The 23,386-nt window shown below is 42.4% G+C and overlaps 1 protein-coding gene across 1 annotated transcript in view; it reads left to right on the top strand.

Moving 5' to 3' along the window:
* Positions 1 to 23,386, top strand: part of LOC133369969 (NAD(P) transhydrogenase, mitochondrial-like) — an 86,298-nt gene that overhangs the window by 12,368 nt on the left and 50,544 nt on the right. The window contains exons 3-5 of the mRNA XM_061595819.1: positions 5,927 to 6,156; positions 7,971 to 8,188; positions 21,909 to 21,996. Coding sequence (XP_061451803.1) covers positions 5,927 to 6,156; positions 7,971 to 8,188; positions 21,909 to 21,996 — 536 coding nt within the window. The remainder of the gene's footprint in view (positions 1 to 5,926; positions 6,157 to 7,970; positions 8,189 to 21,908; positions 21,997 to 23,386) is intronic.

Below are 23,386 nucleotides of genomic sequence, written 5' to 3'. Positions count from 1 at the left end.
CGGGGTAAAAGTATTTACTTGAAAGGCTTGGAAGGTCTGGAAGACTGCTTGTGCCACCAAGCTAGATGTTTTGTTTACAATTAGGCAAAAAAAGAAGCTATTTTAAACTTTTACCTGGAGTAGGTCAGGGAGAAAGAGAGCCCTGCAGAATGCCTTGGCTGGGTGACAGCGGTATGCTGGCACTCAAGTGAGGCTTCTGCCGTCCTGGTCTGGCAGTGGGGCAAGTGAGCAGGGCTCTCAGGGTGTGTGTACCAACTTGCCGCAGCTGCCACCTGAGACAACTGAGAGCACATCCACCCTGGACATTTATTCCATCCTCCTAAGAATCTTAGGAAGGGTAGTTTGTGAAAGGTGCTGAGAGTTGTTAGGAGACCATTATTCCCCTCACAGAACTCCAATTCCCAGAATTCTTTGGGAAGAGAGACTGACTGTCCACACTGGCTATTAGAGCTCTATGAGGGGGATAGGAGTCTCATAATAGCACTCAGACCCTTCAGAAACTACATTTCCCAGGATTCTTTGGGGGAAGTCATGTCTTTAAAGTGGAATAAATGTCTGGGGTGGAAGTGACCTGAATTAGCTTGATGCCTAGTACTTGTCTGCTCAGAATTGCTGCCCTGCAGCTGCTTTTCTCTCTATAGGGGAAAAGAACCAGGGACACTGTATATTTTCACTTGTGGGTGACAAGGGGGACGATGTTGAGCAGAACAGCAGGAAGAGAAAGGATTAAGCAGCCTACTTCTAAACAGTTTTTTCAGTGGAGGCTGGTCAATTTGGGCAAATGGGGCACTATTCAACCCACCTTCGTCTGTCCTCAGCCAGTCCTCTTCTGGCTTAGTATAGGGATTGTCCGTAGTTGCCAGTGTTGCTAGAGATGTGAAGGCCCAGAAAAAAACTGAAAAAAATGGGTTTTCCCCCAATTTTCTACCCCCCTTTCCCCCCAATTTTTCCATTCTTCCCCTGGGCCTTCACATCTCTAAGTGTTGCCCTTGTAGAACTCAGCAGGGAAGAGGATGGGTATAAAACTAAGATTAGTTGGCTCTGCCTGTCATTGACTCTGGCTCTGCCTACTGTTGGCCTTGCCAGCCCCAATGCCTGATGCCTTGCCAGCCGCAATGAGGACTAGCCACCGCTGAGTTCTTCCGCCTCTTGAGTGCCACTTTAGAGGCTGCTTTCCATTTTTTTTAAAAAAAATGAAGTGGTAAAAAATCATGCAACTGAGCATCACATGTAGCTTGAGCTGTGGCCTGTTCTTTGGATTTCAGATGCTTTCTGCTTTCTCAATTTATTTGTTACAATTAGGTAAGGATAGCCATAAGGAAACAATGGCATATTAAATATTGTTTAGTTTATGCTTACAAGAACAGTAGTTTATATTTATTTTAGTATGTTCCAGAAAATGATTGCCCAATGAGATAAAGTAAGCAAAGCAAACGTCAACTTAAAACAACAGTTTAATTACTAAAAAGGAGGGTTTGGGAAGTATGCACTGGTGGATTTGTAGTAGAGAAATACTGGACAACACTATGTATACACTAGCTGATTTTAGACATGCAGAGAAGATTACCCCAAATGTCACAGTGACATCCTAATTATACAGAGAAGGGAGAAAGCTATAACTCGGAAGATTTTTCTAGCATTTAGAACCCAAAATCTCAGTCAATTGCTAAGAAATAAACAGCAGAAATGAATGCAGACATCTCCAAAAGATATCGTAGATGTGGAAAAGGTACAGGAAAAGGAAATTAAAATGATAAATGGAAGAAAAGATATTGGGGCTTTTTAGTTTAGAAAAAGAACATTTTGTGGGATGTGGGATATAATAGAGCAGAAGTAGATATGCCAAATCACTCTGAGGAATGCTTTTATGTTTAGTTGCATATACATCATACATTTAAAGCACATGACTTTCCTCAAAGAATTCTGGGAACTGTAGCTTACCCATCACAGAGCTATCATTCCCACCACCCTTAACAAATGAAAGTCTGCAGGATTCTTTGAGAAAAGTCATTGGAGGCCCTTCTTCGTGTGCCCCCTCTGAAGGAGGTGCAAAGAATAGCAACACAAGAACAGGCCTTCTCAGTGGCAGCCCCCCATTTATGGAACACTTTCCCCAGGGATGTATGCCTGGCACCATTATCCATCTTTAAGTGCCAGCAAAAACATTTATCTTCTTCCACTGACATTTGCTTCTTAACTTTGGTAGGCTTTTGGAGGGCTTCTGTTGTGTAGCCTTCCTAAGAAGGATTGCTCCACCGCCTCATATACTTTTTTAAAAAAACTTTTATATATACGTGTGTATGTGTGTGCATAATTTTTACTTTTAATTTTTATTAACTGTAAGTCGCTTTGAGTGCACATATTTGTGTACAAAAGTGGCGAACAAATGTAATAAATAAATTTGTGCTTTAAATGGTGTACACCCAGCTTAAGAATGCTACACTGTGTTAACTGGGGGAAAAGTTTCCCCCTACTAGTTCTATTGGATTGAGGGATGAGATAAATAATTTCTCTGGGTTGCATTCAAGCCTATAATCTTGTATCCAAAACTGGGAAATGAAACCTGTTCTACTGGTCAGGCTAGTTTCCTTTGTTAAGCTAGCCTGTGAGCTAATGGACTTATTGAATTGTCAATCTGCATATCCAAAGGAAGCTATTGGGATTTTTTCGGGTGAGGGGCCCTTCTCCCCCTAGCCTGGAGCCAAGGAGAGGCTTGTGTTTTTAGTCTAGTCTGGAGAAGCTGGGAACTAGGGAGACAGAGAGGCTTGCTTGCTCTCTGGACCCCCAAAGCTATGGGCAATGGGAAGCAAGATCTGATGGACTGTTAATGTTGGGAATCCCTCCATCTTAAGCTCAGGTTGGAATGTGTGTAAATAAAAACCATATATCCTATAAGACGCCATAGTCTCTGCTGACCTTCTCGCCAAGGAAACCAAACCCTGGGTAAGAGCAGGAACGCCTAGCAGTCTTGCACCACTTGGAGATTGGGGTGGCGCGCAACACTATTGTACCTCAGCATTTTCTTTTTAACCAACCCAACCCCCTTTTTCTCAACTTGTGCCCCACAGCTCTCTTCTCTCTCTGCACCTCCACAGGCCTCTCTGAGCCTCCCCCCTTAACCTTCCCTCCTTTCCCCTCTCCATTCATAATATTTCCCTCCCTTCTGTGGCAACCAGTAATGCCTGCTCTTTATTCATGAGGCCCATTCCCAGGTGGTGATCTGGGATGCTGCTGGGGAGGGCATCAGACAACATGGTTCAACCAGTTTCGGGGAGGGCACTTACTAGATGCAGCAGCTATTTTTTCTGTTAAAAAGTTCTTTAAAAGGCAAACACCACTGGCTGTGAAGGTGGCAGCAGTATCCCTCTCCTCTTCTATTCCCCCCTGTATTTTATGAAAGAAAGCAGCTGCCATGATTCCCTACTTATGTATCTCATTGAGTAAATCACAAAAAATGAAACATTTGTCTCAAGGTGTTGACCCTTAGGAAGACAGACGGGATGCCTTTCAGGAGCCAGAGCAAGTGAAGAAAATAAATCTTCTCTTGTTCATTCTCCATGTGTCACTGCCTGAAATATTAAAATAGCCTTTCTGCAGGCCGGAACCATGTGTCTTCTTAAAACCGTGATGGACGTCATGTCCACTGGCCACTGAATTACTTTGGGACTTCTTCAGACTATGTGTCCACAGAGAGTCTGCAGTATTACGTGGAAAACCTTGTTTTTCAAATTCACCTTAAGGCCAAAATCCTAATGTGGAGTTGTATCTAAAACATATCTGTATCGCATTTCAGTATACATTTTCCATGGCATTTTACATAAAATGGTGAAACAACAATAATCAATAAAACAATTGGCAATAGTATAAGCCAGAAATAAAAAAAAAATATTGGAGATTAAAAGTCTGGTGCCTTGCAGCCCCCTTACAGAAGCGCCTGCCTACAGGTGCAATCTTCTTGTGTGGGACAAGAGTCGCATGAATGTGCTTGCCACACCTTGCTCTTTTAAAGCTAGGCAGGAAGGGTGTGGCAGCTTGTTAAGACATCTTTGTTGCTACCGCTGAGTCTTGTACTCCGGGCCTTGCTCTTAGACTCTTGTATTGCGACCCCTGCAAACTGAGCCTACCGCTGAACCTGTATCGAGACCTGTTGAATAAATCTCCCTCTGTTAGTTGAACGAAAAGCCTTGTCAAGGTGTTTTGAGATAGTAAGCCAAGACAGATGTTGCCATGTTTAACCTTTAAACTCTGCCCCGATGTCATGTTTCCATCTTCCAACAACTGTGTGTTGGGTGTGGTTGTCTGAAAAGAAACCCTAATGCTTCTTTGCAGACAATCGTTATAAATAACTGCAGCTAACTCAAAACAGGGGTTGGGCTGGGGGAACGCTTCTTGACATTGCTGTCTTTTTTTCCACCTCAGGAGTCTGTGGAGCTGAGGTTGTCTCGTCATTGCTTGTGGCCTCTCCTACACCTTTTTTTTTCCAGCGTAAACAGCATGAAAACTTGTGTAAGCGGAATCCCAGCCAAGCCTTTTATAAACCAAACTTAAATTTGTTATTCTTTTGGCATCCACCAGAGTGTTCGTGTAACTGTGTGGGTTGGCTGTGGAAGTGAGCACTGTAAAAACTTTCAACGGCGGAATGTTTCATTTGGCGATGTTCTGTGCCACTAACTAAACACATGCATGCCCCTACCGCATGCATATAACCCCGTGGAGGGTGATCATTGGAATTGTTTGGTGTGAGTAAAGAGGGCTTATTGTGAGTGAGGGCTTACAGAGTTGGCCACTTAATGTTAGTAAAGCTTTGGAGAAAGAAGGCAAAATCCACTTGGTTTTTTCCTTACTATAACTAGGATAATAAACAGTTCTGGAAAGTGATAGAAAAGGGATGAGGGGGAAAGGACTTTTTTTCCCCCTGGCTTTTTCTTTACAATATGCTGGGGAGAACAGAGAAATGAGGAAACCATTGATAAGAGTGTAAGAAGTGACCTTTTGGATCAGACAAAGGCCAATCTAATCCAGATTTCCAGAGTGGCCAATCAGATGCCTATGGGAAGACCACAACATTAGCCGAACATGAACGCAGTAGCACACTCCCACTCATGCTCCTCAGCAACTGGTATTAAGAGGCATAGCATTTCTGATACTTGAGGGAATACGATCTAATCCCCTTCTTAAGGCATCCAGGTTGGTGGCCATCACTTCACCTTGTGGTAGTGAATTCCATAGTTTAAGTATGCGCAGTAAGTCATATCTCATGTATTTAGGAACATTTCCATTGGCTTCTGACTAGTCTTTGGCTTCAACTCAGAAGTGCTAGTTTTAACATTTAAAGCCTTCACGGCTAGGGACCCTGACATGTTCTGAACTGCCTTTTCACATATTATTCTGCCTGATCACTGAGATCTTAATTTGAGGCTGTCCTCTGGGTGCCCTCACCTTCTGAGCTATAGTAGGTGCTGTCAGAGAGAAAGCCTTTTTGGTGGTGCCCCCTTCCACTGTTAAAATTCCATCTCCAAGGAAGCTCACATGGCACTAGGAAAAAGCATTTTTATTTTCCCAGTCATTTGAGTGCTTGTATAATCTCTGATTTCTTATTGTTTAAGCGGACAAATTGAATTTATGATTGCTTTGGAGATTTTGTTGCTGTTATCATTACTTATTTTTATTGTACTTAATATTACATATTTTTAGATTTTTTTGATTGTTTGCTGCCGTGGGAACCCAATTGGTTGAAGTGACTTGATATAAATTGATGAAATAAATTAATTTGTGATATCAACTGCCATTATACTCAGATCTTGGAGAGCTATTATACATATATGCATTTGCACACATATATATGTTTTGCTTTAAAACATTTTGAGATGCTTTGAGATAACTGACTTTCCTTTTGTGCGTGCATATTTGTGTTTATTTTATTTAGGAATTCGCTACAAAGACCTTGTTGTCGGCGTTCCCAAGGAAATATACAAAAATGAAAAGAGAGTTGCTCTTTCTCCTGCTGGTGTCCAAACTTTAGTGAAACAAGGCTTTAGTGTACAAGTGGAACATGGAGCTGGCGAAGACGCAAAGTTCTCTGATGATCATTACAAACAGGCTGGAGCCAAAATTGGGGATTTGCAAACGGTGTTTGGATCTGATATTGTGTTAAAGGCAAGTTTGCGAATGAAACGTAACAAGCAATGTTTACAAAAATGCATATATTAGGGCAGCCGTTCCCAACCAGTGTGCCTCCAGATGTTGTTGGACCACAACTCCTATCAGCCTCAGCCAGCATTGCCAATGGTCAGGTAAGATGGGAATTGAGGTCCAGCAACATCTGGAGGCACACTGGTTGGGAAAGGCTGCTAGGGGAAAGGGTGCATAAAAAGTGCATATATTTATTTTATTTTATTATTTAATTTGTATCCCGCCCTTCCTCCCAGCAGGAGCCCAGGGTGGGAAACAAAGTACTAAAAACACTTTAAAACATCATAAAAACAGATCTTAAAATACATTAAAACAAAACAGCGTTAATTTTTTTTTTTTAAAAAAACAACTTTAAAGAAGGGTTTAAAACATTATTAAAAACATGTTAACATATTATCAATATATTGGTGAAAATAACATACAAAAATGCATTATATTAGGAGATGGTTGCAAAAATGTGTACATTAATCAAAACATTAAAAATGTGTTTATTAGGAGAATTTCGCACTAAAATGCTGAAGAATTTTTGCAAAAAGTTTTTCAAGTAAACTTTGCAAACTGCTGCAGAAATGTGGCGAACTAAATTCAAGATTGAAAAAAACGGAGAGAACAGAAATTGACAGATCCTACCATCCCTATTGTGGAACAAAGGCTACTTCCACACTGGGACTTACTATGGAACAGCCAAACTTTGGACACCTCCAGATGACCCATTTATTGAGCATTCATTCTGATTTGCTTGCACAAAGCTTACTGTGTCTGTTCTTTCTTCAGCATTTTGTGGGGTCAGTTATACGACAATGAGCATTCATCCTAACTCGCTCGCAGAATGGTTATATGTCTTCCCATTAATCATGCGTCATTTCACATTGAAAATTCCCTGTCACTTTCCTAGCCATAGCAAGTCCATTTTTGTTTTGCTTTTAACTGACCATCCCTAGTCACAAACGGCATCCTTAATTCTGCTTCATGGTACTTCAGCAGTTATCAAAATGATTTCTCACAAGTCCAGTAGGGTTACAACTAAAATTGAACATCATCATCATTACACCATCAGTGTACATGACACTGTGTAGAAAGTGTCCATCAGGGTACAAAGACACAGCCCTGGCCCAAGAAGTTTACTATCTTCCGACAAGATGCAGTAATGGCCACCAGCTTGGATGGCTTTAAAAGAAGATTAGACAAATTCATGGAGGACAGGGCTATCATTGGCTACTAGCCATGATGGCTGTGCTCTGCCACCCTAGTCAGAGGCAGCATGCTTCTGAAAACCAGTTGCCAGAAGCCTCAGGAGGGTAGAGTGTTCTTGCACTCGGGTCCTGCTTGCGGGCTTCCCCCAGGCACCTGGTTGGCCACTGTGAGAACAGGATGCTGGACTAGATGGGCCACTGGCCTGATCCAGCAGGGTCTTCTTATGTTCTTATGTTCTTACTATCTACGTTTCAATACAGAGGAGAGACAAAGGTCAAGTGTGAGCGTACACAGTTGTTGTGGGATAGGAACTAAGACTTCATGGAAAAGGTGGGATTGGAGGAGGAATTTGAATGAAGAGCATTCCTCAGTGCTTTCCAGATCTTTTAGATGACAACTCCATTCAATCACAGCCAGCACAGCCATGCTGACTGAGGCTGATGGGAGTTGTTGTCCAAAATATCTAGTGGGCATCAGGTTGGACAAGGCTGGCGCAGGTGTTCTAGAGGGTATTTAGTTTAGGTACCTGGAAAGAGATTTTGGTTTAAACAAATCAGCAAAATACAACTTTTATTTTCTTTAAGGTCAGAGCTCCAATCTTTAATGAATTGTTGGGAGTACATGAGACAGCCCTACTCAAAGAGAAAGCAACACTTGTCAGCTTCATCTATCCAGCGCAGAACCCCGAACTCCTGGATAAACTTGCTCAGCGCAAAGCCACAGTCTTGGCAATGGACCAAGTTCCCCGAGTCACAATTGCTCAAGGATATGATGCCTTAAGTTCAATGGCCAACATTGCAGGGTTAGAATCCACAATATTCTCTCTACTAATGCTATTTTTTTAAGGTTGAGTTTTCAGGATATGCTGTGTCAAGTGTGGCATTGTTTCTTAGGAGTTTCTTGCTTGTAATTTCTCAAATGCTTATGATTTTATAAGAGCAGGAGTCTCTAGGTAACTGGGTAACTAGTTACCGAGTGGTGGCTGGTGCCCATTTGGATTGGTAGGGTGGAAAGCAGGGAGCCCAACAGTAGGTGGCGCCAGAGCCAATGGCAGGCGGAACCAACCAATTCTAGTTTTGCTCCCATCCTCCTCCCTTATGAGTTCTACAAGGGGCAACACTGAAACCAAGCAGGAGGAAGCTGACAATCAGCTAAGAAGGAGGAAGCTGACCCCCTGGACATTGTGAAGTAAAAAGACAGGCAGGTGGGGGCTGCCTGAGGGCACACTGAGGTTGGTGGGGCAGTGCCCCACTTGCCGTAATGGACCAGCTTTCCCATTTCAGATTAATTAATACAATTCCAGCCCCTACAAAAATTTTAGCTGTTTTTTCCTCTTTAGAACCAGAATGATCAACTTCTTATATGTGAGGTGGCTGCGTGGTGAGATATGCTTTACTACTCAGAAGCTCAGGAGCCTATTCATCCATTCAGTTTGCAAGGGAGGACAGCTGGAATGCTGAAGATGGCTGAGATCAGCCTCAGTCATAGAAATGGGGAAAATGCTAGCCGCCCTGTGCCTGGGGAAAAGCTTTTGCCGTAGGAAGATGTAGTAGCTCAGGATGTATTGTCATGACACTGAATGAGTATTGGATCGGATTGATTCTATCCAAATGGCATTTTAATCCATTGAACACTTGTTGTCACATCTGAAACTTCAAGGTATGTCCCAAGTAGCTTCTCCAGTGGGCTCCACGTGGCTTTGTCTGGAGCCCTAGGCTCTCAAGAACTAGATAAAATCTTCTTGGGTGTGCTTGGATGTACACTGACCACCAGTTGACCCTCCATGATTTCATGATCTAACTCAGCCTTTCCCAACCAGTGTGCCTCCAGATGTTGTTGGACTACAACTCCCATCTTCCTGACCATTGGCAATGTTAGCTGAGGCTGATGGGAGTTATGGTCCAACAACATCTGGAGGCACACTGGTTGGGAAAGGCTGATCTAACTCATTCAGGTGGTCTGCAGTATGTCCACCACATTAAATATTCCTATTGATTTTTAACTGCATTCTTGTTGCTTCTTTTATATCTCATATTGTATGTTGTATTTTATTGCATATTGTATTTTATTGTATTAACAGTTTGGAATTCAAACTGAAATACAATAAAGTACAATATGAGAAATAAAAGAAGCAATACAAATACAATTAAAATCATATAGCACAGTTGCTGCAACAGGCAGAAATTTTCAAGTGGTCCGTGGAGTAGGGGGGAAGGTTGGGAACCACTGATCTAACTAATGGTTATAGGCAGCCACCCAGGTTTTAAATGTAACCTTTACTTAAACATTGTACAGCTTTATTTACAGAAATGCTAAGGAAGGAGGGGGAAACAGGGAGGATTCAAAACAACTGAGTAAATCAGATGTAAGGACTTACTTTCAGTCCAGCATTATCAAATCTGTTCTGGGATGGACATTGTAGCATTTTGACCTAAATGTACAGTATCTTGCTTAATGCCAGCCCCCACCCATCTGTTCTACATAAGGAAATGAGGAGGGGAGTTGCTGAGAGACTGGTTGGTATAGGCATTACTATGTCATACTGATGGTAATGCCAATATGTGGTGGTTGTTTTTGTTGTTGTTTAATTGTTGGCTTGTATGTAAAACAGTCAGTTTGGGAGACTGCAAAGCACAAGGCCAATGGGAGCTGGGAGTCTATTATGATGATCCTAATTGTACATTTCTTAAATGCTTCTGATTTTGCAAGACCAGAGGACTCTGGCAGCTGGAATCTGTTGCATATGATTTACTGTAGGGATAGGGTTATTGTAGGAGGGGGGGAAACTGTTATAAAACCATTGAACCATATGTGAGTCCAATAATGTCAGATTTATTAGAGGTGGGTATATAATGCAGCGGACTGCAGAAATAAATAGTCTGGTAAGCGCAGAGTGGTAAGCGGTGGTAACGCAGCCGAAAGCTCTGCTCATGGCCGGAGTTCGATTCCAACAGAAGGAGGAAGTCGAATCTCCGGTAAAAGGGGTCAAGGTCCACTCAGCCTTCCATCCATCCGTGGTCGGTAAAATGAGTACCTGGCATATGCTGGGGGGTAAAGAAAGGCCAGGGAAGGAACTGGCAATCCCACCCCATATATATGGTCTGCCTAGTAAACGTCACAAGATGTCACCCTAAGAGTCGGAAACAATTCGCACTACAAGTGCGAGGACACCTTTACCTATTAAGACTGGAGGTAGAAAGAATAAAGAAACTTAAGATTTAACTACTGGGAAATAAGGTCATTTTGATTACAGGCATACATGTGGCCATTGTAGAGCCATGAGGCTAGCACTCATAGTTACTTTCTCTGACTGACCAGAAAGGAAGAGCAAGGAAGTAAAGCAAAGCCTGAGAAAAAGTAAACAATGAGTTTCTAAAGAAGAAATCACTGAGGAAAGAATAGGATGCATTTCAGTCTATCCCTCCACCCCACCCCACCCCAGGGTCAGATTATTTGTTACAAGCATTGGTGCTTTACTCCCAACAAGATTGACTTCCACAGTGGATAAAAACAAAAAAGAGTCTTATGGCACCTTAAAGGCAGATAGATTTATTGACTATGGGCTCTAGTCTACCAAAGCGCAATAAATCTGCTAGTCTTTAAGTGTGGTGGCATGACACTGCTGTTTTTCTGGCAGCAGACTAATATGGCTACTCCTCTAGAAGTGGTTTCCACAATGAATGTATTTTTGGGTTTGGCATGAGGGCAACATACCAGCCTTTATTATTTTTCCACAATGCTCTTACATGATGCAGGGAAAACAAAAGTGCAAGATACATGTAAATGTTTTGCAAAAAGCAAGGCATGAATTGATCCCCCTGTGCTAAATTTGATTCTGTTGTGCATGTTTGAAACGGAAGGTCAAAAACAGCCATCAATGCCGTGATACTTTGATACTGCATCTATAAGGGGCAGTGGGTAGGGTTGCCAAGTTGCAACTTCAGCGATCATGCCTATTTCTTTAATAGTTCTACAGCAGTTACTGCTCTTTTTCCGCCTGTTTCTGTGCCTGTTTCTGCTGCTATCTTCTCCCACCTGCTGTTGGGCTAATTCATCATCTTCATCATCTTCTCCCACCTCCTGTTGGGCAAACTGAGAGTCTTGTTTGCTCCAGGAGGCTGAGGAGCAGAGCAACAAAACTAGAGTAACACACAACCATCACTTCCAGTATTATTGTGAAAAGCCACGTTTGGATGGTCTGGGGAGTCATTCTACCCTACAACTCTGTGGCGTTGTAAACCATCTGTGCCTGTGCCATGCTTCAGATTGATACCAGAAGCGTCAATTAAACTGCACTGGGAATGGGACTCCTTAAAGTGATAGAGATGATCTCTGGGTTGCAACTTGGAAATTATTACCATCGTTCCCTTTAATAAAGAAACTCAAGTGGCCGAGTATTTGAGTTTGGAAGCAAAATGGCACCACACAAAAATAAGGAAATAGTTTCCTCATACACAAGGGATTTCCTAGATATGCAGCAACAGAAGTATATAATTTTTAAAAAAATGTTGTAAAGTTTTAAAAACAAACAAACAAACCCAAAACGACCTGACAAGAAGCTGGGAATTTCAAGAAGGGACAAAATATGATGACAGCTTAGGTGGCACACAGTCAAACTGTGTGAGTTAATTAAGTCTGTTGTTGAGAGCAACGGAGACACTATTGGGGTGTCAGTTGAAAACAGTCCCCTCAAAGGAAAAGGCAGGACAGGGGAAGAGAAGGAAACAACCTACTCAAATCTTTAGTAGATTATAGCATAGTAAGTATCCTGGGAGTATTGAAGGAAATTAAAACGTTAGATAAAACTATTATTATTGTTGTTATTGTTATTATTGTTATCATTATTATCATTATTATTAACAACAACAACAACAATAATAATAAAACTGGGACTAAAGACAAGGGACAAAAGCTGTTATGGGATGGAAGAAGTGAATGTAAAAGAACCAAGGGGGAGGGCTGGAAGCAACTGGAACGTGAGGGGATAAAGTACAAGTTTAGTGTGAAAGGAGAAAGGGAGAAAAAATGGCAAGAGATGAGTAAAAATATTTTGAGAGACCTGGGGGTGGGAAGGGAAAAATATACAAGAAACAGTTTTCTCCATTTAGGTCTTTTGGGTTAGTAAATTTTGCCTTAAATGAGGCGGCTGACTTGTAATACCACCAGAACAAATGGCTTGAAGAAACTTAGCTTGAGGAAAGCTGAGAGGTGGAATTCCTTGCTACAAGGAAAACACTGTGGCAAAGGATTTAGCCATTTCAAAAGATGGATTAGATATTAGTAGAAAGTGATGTCAGTCATTCCCAGCTGATTATGCCAAACTCTGCTTCCATCTGCCATCATTTTGTGACTACTGGGCCTCAGTGCTATCTCAAATGAGTCCTGGAGGTAGAACGTTTGATAACCTCTGTCTTAGAGGGTGGGGATACACTGCAACATTGTGCTGCAGGACCCACATGTCCTGTTATATATGAATGTAGAGAAGATGGTACAATTTTCTGGCAGTTGTGAGGGACGAGGGCAAGCTAATACCACTTACCATACGCTGTCTTATATTTATTTATTTTATTTTATTTATTCAGCTTATATCCCGCCCTACTAGCAAACAGCTCTCTGGGCGGCAAACATAGCAACATATACAATAATAAAATTACAAAGTCAGTATAACAAATATAAAAATACACCATCTAAAATAGAAATTACAGCATTTACATAAATAACTTAAATTAAAATGCCTCAGAGAAGAGAAAGGTTTTAACCTGGCGCCGAAAGGATAATAGTGTCGGCGCCAAGCGTACCTCCTCGGGGAGACTATTCCACAATTCGGGGGCCACCACTGAGAAGGCCCTAGATCTTGTTACTACCCTCCGGGCCTCCCTATGGGTCAGGACCCGGAGGAGGGCCTTCATAGTAGACCGTAGTGTACGAGCCGGTTCGTAACGGGAGAGGCGTTCCTGCAGGTATCGTGGTCCCGCGCCATATAAGGCTTTATAGGTTAAAACCAACACTTTGAATCTGGCCCGGTAGCATATTGGAAGCCAGTGCAAGCGAGCCAGAACAGGTGTTATATGCTCAGACCGCTTAGTTCTTGTTAGCAGTCTGGCCGCCGTATTTTGCACTAGCTGTAGCTTCCGAACCGTCTTCAAAGGTAGCCCTACGTAGAGCGCGTTGCAGTAGTCCAAACGTGAGGTTACCAGAGCATGAACCACTGATGTAAGGTCCTCCTTACTCAGATAGGGACGTAGCTGGGCTACCAACTGAAGTTGGTAGAACGCATTCCGTGCCACCGAGGCTACATGGGCCTCAAGTGACAGGGAAGAGTCTAAAACGACTCCCAAACTACGAACCTGATCCTTTAGGGGGAGTGTATCCACCATCTGACCAGAGAAACCATCCACCAGCAGCATCTCAGTCTTATCAGGATTGAGTTTCAGTTTGTTAGTTCTCATCCAGTCCATTGTCGCGTCCAGACAACGGTTCAGCACATCGACCGCCTCACCTGAAGAAGATGAAAAGGAGAAGTAGAGCTGCGTGTTCTTCTGTTCTGGGAGTCATTATAATTTCAGGCCTCTTCAGTGGACATTTATAATGACATCTCTTCTGGGCAGAAGAATAATTTTATTTCAGTCAACCTACCACAATACTGTATAAAAGTATTAACATGAGACTGCTTGGTGACAGAGCTATGGCAGACATCAAAACAATACGATAAAATTAATTACAATTCACAGTCTTACAGGGTCTGGTCACAATGGCCAAGTTCAGAAATTTGGCTACTTGAACGGTAGTTTCCTTGTCAGAGCCCCCTAGTAAAATGGGCAGAAGAGACTCAGGGGAGCAGCCTGGAAGGGACTGCTAATAGGGTATAAAAGATCTTTTCTGGCCCCTTCATAATACCTACAATTAAACAGAACATGTAAAACAGACTCTACTTCAGCATTATCACATTATTCCTTGGAGTTTTATCGTATCTACCCTCCAAGAGTTTAGAAGGCAGGGCGTTGAATCGGGTGAGAGAAAATGCCTAAATACTTAGGTACAGATAGCCAACTTAGATAGAGCATCCCATCATTACAGGGGAAACCTGTTAGACCCAGTGATGGAGGGGAACAGAGGCCCGAAGCAGCTACAAGAAGCTCTTGGATGTCAATGTCCACTAGCCGCTGTTTAACAATCGCCTTGGCCCTACCAAGTTCCATAAAGAGTAAGTCAGAAGGAGAAAGGCCAACTAAAACAACTTTATCCACCACCACCTTGGTCCAAGATGGCTTAAGAGAGTCTCTCATTACCTGAGACGTAAATGAGCTTTGAGTGACCATAAGACAGCAGCGTAGCCAGAATTGAATGACATAGATCCAAGCTAAGCATTTTAAAGAGTTAAGGCCAGCCTCCAAGTTAAGGGTAGCTCCAGAAACACATCTTGGGACACCAAAAATAGAACTAAGGAAGAAGGATTGAATTCCTTCAAGTGATCCTTTAAAGTAGGGATACCAAACTGGTGCCCCATAGAGTATCATCGGGACTGTTTTGGTTCTTAAAACACGTACTGCTGCTGGCAAAAATTTCCCGCCCTTTGTGAAAAAGAAGCGGGTCATTGCACCCATGTTTTTCTCAGCTTTGGCCTTAACATATTTGCCATGGATTCTCCAGCTGACTGTTTCATGGAACCAGATACCCAGGTATTTGTAGGAGTCAACCTGTTCGATTTTGTCATTCCCCATGAACCAAGGGTATCTGACCGTTCTCCTGGAAAATACTATTACTTTAGATTTAGTATAGTTAATTGTAAGGTAATTATCTTTACAATATTCTACAAAGCCACTGAGTAGTCTCTTAAGACCCAGCCGAGTTTGGGAGATTAGAACCGCATCGTCTGCGTAAAGCAGAATGTATGCCCAATCTTTGGTGGATGGGATTGTATCGTTCCCAGGACAGAAGGAAGATCAGCCAAGTATAAGTTAAATAGGGTGGGGGTGAGAACACACCCTTGTCTGACACCTCGTGAGAAGGAGATCTCCTTCGAGAAGTGACCTCGATAGCTACATTGTACCTGGATAGATGTATTTTGGTACAATCAGGAGCAATAGCATTTTCTCAATAGAGCAGAAAGGAAATATGTGGGATGTTGTCAGATGCCAGCATTTTGGAAGCAAGCAAATATTTAGGAAAATCAGTTTGTTTAATTAAGTATGAAAATAAGCCTGGAAAATAGTTTTGTCAGATTTCAATTGCGACGTAAATGGTGTGCAATAGCTCTGGCGCTAGAGAGATTACACCTGACTTAACATCTCCCAGACATGCAATTCTTGAAAGACACAAGAGCCTGGCTTGGTGTCTTGAGCAAACTGAGTCTAATTGAGATGAAGTGGTTTGAATGCTAAACCATTTCAAGATACAGCCTGTGTACAAAATTGGTGTAACATTTAAACCAGTTTGTTGGGTGGAAAAAAAAGAACTCTCAACAGCTTTGAAATCAGTTCCAAATGTGAATTGATTCAAAATGTGTTTATTCCTGAATGGTAATGACTGGCCCCAAAGATTTCGGCTCATGGTACAGTCAGTGTGATATGAAAGGCTTCAGTCTCAGCAATACTTAGTTACAAGAAACTCCCATTAAAAATGATGGGACATTCTTTGGAATGAATATGGCTAGGATTGGGCTACTACTAGGTCACTCAAAAACATATTGGATGTATGTTCTTATCTGGAGATAATTTAGATCAACTTACAAGTTTTAGCCTTAAAACGCCTTGTTCTCTTTTTGGTGTGTTAATACCAGAACAAGGGATCCCATAATAACAGGGGTTGCAGCTGTTAGGCCAATCAGTCCCAGAACATTTTGTTTTAGAGCGCTGTTAGAAGATAAATTAAGTGTCAGCAACATATTCTGGACCTGCGTGCACAGATCCAGTCTCCTGGGAAAACCGTCCCCTAATATACTTCAACATATTGCTTATGCAATGGTGTTTTGGGAAGCAAGGATGGCGTTTGACATGCAGCAGGAGCTATTCTGTCGCAGTTAGCTTCTGACAGAAGATGGCAAATTTTGGCATTAGCCAGGGGCCAAGACTGGCAAAGTCCCCACTGCCCCAACACGGTTACTGACCTCACTTTGCGCAAAACACCCAAGAAAGGCAAACTAACAGCCAAACTATGTGACGTTCGTTAATTGTGTGAATGCAGTTGTGAAACTGCAAATAACCTGCATGATGTTTGTTAGGCTAATAGCTGCCCCAGGAGGCAGGGGGTGGGGGAGAAGCCAAAGCAGCCTCAAAATCAGAGGAGTGGAGAGAACGTTGTTTATTAGACTTACTTATCTGTCTGTCTGTCTGTCTATCCATCTAAAGTGATATCCTGCCCTTCCTCCCAGAGGAAGCCCAGGGCAGCAAACAAAAACCACTTCAAAACATCTTAAAAACAAAAAGACTTTATAACATATTGAGGGCTCATCCAGACGACTGCAAAATGTGTGACATGCCCGCTATGTGTGTTCATTATTTTTCAGTCGTCCAAATGACGTCTCGTGCTGTTACGCATTTTCGCGGGTTAAATCCGCTCCTTGCAATACCGGCAAAAATGCGATTTGCTGATTAAAAACGGGAATCATCCGCTGTGCCTTCAGGAGGTAGGATGCAATACCGAGGACTTTACAGCTGATGGGTGGTTCTTGGGCGTTTCCCCTTGCCCCTTCTCCTCATTCCAGCCAATCACGTATCTAGCACTTTTGCGCATGTGCGAGAATAAGCCCGGGAAAATTGAACCAATCATCGCAATGGTGGCGTGTTGGGGGGGGGTCTGCAACTACTGCACAGATGCATTTTATTTTTTGCCATCCTGCAAACTGGGCGGCCGCTCTGGGTGAGTTCTGCAATGCACAGCAAGCAAGAAAGGGGCTGCTGGTCTGTTTCACGCCTGCCTCCGGAAAGCTTTGTCAATTTCATTCTACTTGCTGATTTCACCTCTGGAAGGAAAGGGAGAAGGAGGGGTGTGTGAATGAAATTGACAAAGCTTTCCAGAGGCAGGCGTGAAACCAACCAGCAGCCCCTTTCTTGTTTGTATTTGCAATATTACGCTTAAACGAATGTATGCTTTTCTGCCTTTATGGATATTTAAGGAGATACACATGCTGGCAATTGCACTTATTTCTCCAAAAAAGCAAGAAACGTGTCACCCTCCCTTCTCCCTTTCCTTCCCATGGCAAAATGATTTGAAACAAAAACCCCAGCGAGTAGAATGAAATTGACAAAGCTTTCCAGAGGCAGGCTGAAACCGACCACCCTCCTCCTTCTCCCTTTCCTTCTGCAGCGAGAAATCCTTTACAGCCATATTGTGCTTCGTTGCAAAGGGGGAGAGGAGCATACATCATTTTTTTGCTGACTAACCGGTTGATAGGGGGAGGTTTTAGAAGTGGAGCTTGGAAAAAGCGAAAAGAATGTAGGGGTCTTACCGCTGCATGTGCGGGTGCAAAAAAGCGTTTTTTTTTAAATTGGGAAAGAGCGAACTAAAAGGCAAAGTGAGGACTATCAGATGACAAACCGAATATGGAAACCGTGGATTATCCCGCTCCATTTGGATAAGCCCTAAAACAAAGTATCTTTAAAAACATATTAAAGCAAAACATCTTAAAAACATCTTTAAGAAAACAACTTTAAAAGCATCTCAAAAAACAGTTCCAGCGCAGACTGGGTTAAGGTCTCTACTTAAACAGCTTGTAGAAAGAGGAAGGTCTTCAATAGGTGACGAAAAGAAAACAGAGATGGCACCTGTCTGATATTTAAGGGGAGGGAATTCTAAAGGGTAGGTGCCAGAACACTAAAGGTCCACTTCCTATGTTGTGCAGAACAGACCTCCTGATAAGATGGTGTCCTATTCATCAGGAGAAATTCACATTAAAATGCTGAAGAATCTTCATGAGGATTTTTTTTAAAATAGCAAATTGCTGCAGAAATGTGGAGGGCCATATTTAAGATCAGGAAACTGAGAAACAGAGAAAACCATCCCTACTCAGGCTTCGCTGCTAGCATTTTAGGTTCAGTGTCAGAAGCACAATTCCAGCAATCCTAATTTTGGTTCAGTTGCAACCACTATACAACCGACAGAGATTAAATATGCACAGTGTTTTCATGTGGCCACTTGTCTGCTTTGATAGCTGTGGGATAATCTTGTAGGCAGAGCGAGTGCAGGCATGGATGCAATTATTCCTCTTATATATACAATGGGGGGGATTCCCTTGTTAATCAGTGATCATGTAAACCCTGCATGAGGTGAAAAATAAGGCAAACGTTGCTATGACTTTCCAAAGAACGTTTATATTGGAGGCATTATGTTGGGTAGCATCCACGGATGTAGATTTCCTTAGCATACTTTCAAACTGAATCCTCCACCCCTGCAAAAAAAGAAAGAAAAAAGGAAAATGTTGCTGTAAAAAAGAAAGAATGTAAACCTCTTTTTTTCTTTGTCAAAGAATTGTAGTGAACATAGGATAAAGGCTGCCTGTGACTCCAAATGTTTGGACGCTATGCAAACCTAATCAGCCTTAGATATGCTTCTGCTTTATGAAGAGCTGGGCCCAATCCTCCAGACTGGATTAGGAAGAAGCTTCTCATTTTGACCTCTTCTCCACTTCCGAATGTCTGTATTTTCTACCAAGTGGAGAGAGGAACTGGAAACGGAGTGCTCAGTTTTCTCCACTCAAACAGAGCGTCATTGAAATTTGGATTCAGTTTGTTCATAATAAATCCAACAATTCTCTGCGTTGACCATTTCCATTTTGATGCTCATTCAGTGGAATGTACTGAATTCAGTGATTCCCCCAAAGAATCCTGGGAACTGTAATTTGTGAAGGGTTCTGAAAGCTGTTAGGAGACCGCCTATTCCCCTCATAGAGCTGCAACTTTCAGAGTGGTTTAACAATCAATGCCTCTTCCCAGGGAACTCTGGGAATTGTAACTCTGAGGGGAGGGAAATGGGGTCTCCTAACAAATTCTCAGCACCAGTAACAACAATTCCCAAGATCCTTTGGGAGAAGCATGACTGTTTAAAGTGGTATAACACTGCTTTAAATGTATAGTGCAAATGGAGCCTAGATAAACTTACAGGGCAAGAAAATTAATACATGTGAATTTTATATGCATCCAACCCTTTCTCCTACTCCTTTTTGCAAGGAAATACCTGCAACTGAGATGTCATATAAAGGACTTTGACTAAGGGATCAGACAGATTTAAAGTGTGACAACAAATTTACTGTAGTCCCTTGTCCTTGGGTGTTAGGGATGGGATCAGTTGGCTGGTGCTGCTTCCAAAGCATTCCGTCAACCCAACAGGCAGTATCAATTTGGGTTTGTTCTTTATTTGGTATCTGCTGCTTTCACCAGTCCAACTTTTCCCCCTCCCCAAAAATATTGATATATTCTTTCAAAATATTAATATTATGAAAGGAAATATTGACAAATGAAAGAAAATAGAAAGAGAGAGAAACCTGTGCTGCTGTGCTGTGAGTAAAATCAATAAAAGAACAATATTTCCCAGGGAATATTCGGGGGGGAATCCAGTGTCAGGGGAAAGCTGCTTAAATTTGGAGCAAATAGGATCACTCTGCAAAGATGGAGAACATGCAGACTACTGAAAAATCCAGTGCTAAATCCAAATTCAGCTGAATTCTTGCCCATCCCTATGTGTGCTTACTCCTTTTCAGAACAAAATAGATATTTCAGTATGTTGGATGGCTATGTGTAATGGTTGTGCATTGGACTGAAAATATTGACTGTGGGACGGGAAAGGCACAGTCTACCAGAAGTTACATATTTCCCAGGCCCCATGAAGCTCTCCCAAACCACTGTGCTGCTACATCAGGGCCAAGGAAGTCCCAAAGGAAAGGGGCCCTCACTAAAAAGGACCTGAAGGAGAGAAAAGGAATATCTTAGGTATTCACAACCATGCAATCATGCTGTTGCTTGGTGATTGGTGCTTTCTTGTGTAGCTGCTAGAAGAGTTGTCCAGCCATCATGATCTGATTGGTGGGAGAGATGCATGGTTTCTGTAAAACACTGTGGGAGTGGCTGTTGATGTACCTGTGTCTATTATTCTTTTAGCCTTGTTTGTTTGTCAAGAAGGCGCTGTTGTGTTGAGAGGTGATGATATTTTTTTTGCAGATGGGTAGCCATATGAATCTGTTGTGACGAAAGGAATAAATTTAAGGGGCATCTTAAACATTAACAAATTTATTATGGCATAAGTTTTTGTGGATTACAGTCTTTTTTTCAGAATCATGGAGTATTTATCTGGAGTTGCTGGAACGATTGTGAGAAGTGGCATCTGAAAACAATGAGGTCAGAGGGAAGTGAAATGCAAAACATACAGAGTCCAGTGATAATTAGGCAGTGGTAATTCACAAAACAGTATTGTTGGTGATGATTTATTTATTAAATTTGTTAGTCACTTTTCTACACAAATATGTGCACTCAAAGCAACTTACAGTTAATAAAAGTAAAATCTATCTATCTATCTGTCTATCTATCTATCTATCTATCTATCTATCTATCTATCTATCTATCTATCTATCTATCTATCTATCTATCTATCTATCTATCTATCTATCTATCAAAAATCAGTATATAAGGTGGTGAAGGCTACACAACAGAAGCCCTCCAAAAGCCTTCCAAAGTTAAGAGCCAAATGCCTGAAAGAAATGTTTTTACCTGATGCTGAAAGATGGATAACGATGGCATCAGGCATACCTCCCTGGGGAGAGTGTTCCACAAATTGGGGGCCGCCATTGAGAAGCCATCAACTTTGGAGGGGGCACATGAAGAAATGGCTACAATGCCAAGCACACTGTCAGGGTTGGTACATATAGGGAGAGGTGATCCCTGAGGTATTGGGGTCCTGAGCCATATAAGGCTTTATAGCTCAAAACCAGATCTTTGAGTTGAGCACGGGAACTAATAATACAGACATCTTGGCTTTTGCAAATCAATTAACACATATAGTATAATAAAAATCTGTTGTCCCAACCTGATTCAATCCACACATGACAGCATTAAACTTTTTGATGCACTTTAATTCACCAGTTACAAGATAAGATGCTGATGATGTTTTACTGGTGCAAGCAGTGGCAACCATCTTAAGCGAACCATAGCATCAGGCTACGCAAGAAAATATTTTCACCTTAACATGATCCCCATTCCCAGCCAAAACAACAGGGCCATTGTAAAACATTTCACTCTCCACCTTGTGCCTCTTCCCAAGTATGCATGCCTTTCCCCCAGCAAATATTCTTCTATTGGGCACATGAATGCATGTTACAAGCACTGATATAAATTGTTATGACAGTTGAATGCATTTTTTCACTTAGACAATTTGTTTGCTGGAGATGCTCTATAGCAGTTGTTTGTTTTCTTGGGTGGCTTTTATTAATTCTCCCTTTGGTTGCTTTCTGTATATTTGTTAGGTTTGTTGCAATTTATTCACAAAGCCTATTGAAGAGCCAAGACATATCTTCGCCTCTTTCTCTCCCTTTCTAGGTACAAGGCTGTAGTCCTGGCAGCCAATCATTTTGGAAGATTTTTTACTGGGCAGATTACTGCAGCTGGAAAGGTTCCTCCGGCAAAGGTATGAACATTGTCTGCTTCAGGGTTTGGAGGCTCCTTGGGCAAGACCCCTTCCATGAGACCCCCCCCTTCAGCAAGTCTGCCTCCCCACTCACATTATCGCTGCCTGTTACTGCTCCTGCCCTTCCTCATTGCTCCTCCCACCTACTTCCTTGCCATGAAGAGAGCCTAAGAGCAAGCAGGCAGTGACATCCACTGTTCCTCCTTTTCACCGCCATTGTTGTCTGGGCTGGAGTGAAAGGCACGTGAACAAGCAGGCTGTGATGGTGAAGAGGAGGAGTGGATCCAGGGACAGCCCTTGTCAGTGGACCCCTTGGGTGAGTGTGGACCCTCAGCCCCATTTCAAGAGCCTCTTTTGTGGAGGTCATTGTGATGACATGTGGGCGACCCTGCCTTCCTGTCAACATGGCCTATGGGTGTAGGGAACATAAGGATTCAGCCGGGTCCTGTTCCTCAGCCAGTAGTGTAGTGGCAAATCCAGAAGTTCAGGGTTCTTTAATGATAGTCAGGGCCATGCCCCCTCATAGCCACACCCCTTCTAGATTATACAACCTTCTAAAATAATAAATCTGGCCAGGCTTGAATACTGCTTTCTGATTCTCTGTCATTGTCACCATTTGATTGTCCTTTCTCCCTGTTAGAGATGTTGCTTGAATTACTGAATTCAGAGTCTACACATTTATTTTCTGCTGCTACCAAAGTGCTTGATGATGTAGATGGGATGCTGTCATTAGGATTCACTGTCTCTTCTGCAATTACAGAATTCTTACTCTCCACGACTTGTCTTGATTTTTTGAAGTATGAACTAATGTTATGTTATGTTTCATTTCTAGGCTGCCTTTGGGCCAAAAAGGCCCCCAAGCGGCTTACACACAAATAAAAAACACAAATAAAAACAATACAATTTACAAAAAATCAAACTAATAAAATTATAGCTTTTCTAAAAAGCATCAACAGCTATCCAAAAGCATTCATCTTCCTGGTTAAGGACAGTCCCCAGAAAAATGTCCCTGAGAGCAGGGGTGAGGGGGCAAAGCAGGTGGAAAAGTGTGTCCCTTGATGGTCCCAGCACAGTCTCACCCCAGCAGCAGCACCTCTCAGTCTGTAGCTCCTCCTGATATGGTCCAGGCAGAAGGGTGGAGCAAGGCAGGTGGAAAAACTTGCCCCTTGATGGTCCTAATAAAGACTTGCTTACAATTGACACTCACTGGGACTCCTCTCAGTGGCTAATACATTCCCCTTTTTTGCTGATTGGTTTGGTGGAGACATAGGGACCCTGCCAGGACCTGGCTCCTAAAAGAGTAAGGGGTCTATGACCCTCCCCCCCGGGACCCAGTATGACTACACCCCTGTCCTCACCCTTGGTGTAGATAATATTAAGCTAGATGGGT

Source organism: Rhineura floridana, chromosome 14 (genome assembly GCF_030035675.1).
Source record: "Rhineura floridana isolate rRhiFlo1 chromosome 14, rRhiFlo1.hap2, whole genome shotgun sequence".
NCBI lineage: Eukaryota > Metazoa > Chordata > Lepidosauria > Squamata > Rhineuridae > Rhineura > Rhineura floridana.
The sequence above is the reverse complement of the archived record's forward strand: the minus strand, read 5'-3'. Positions and strand labels throughout refer to the sequence as shown.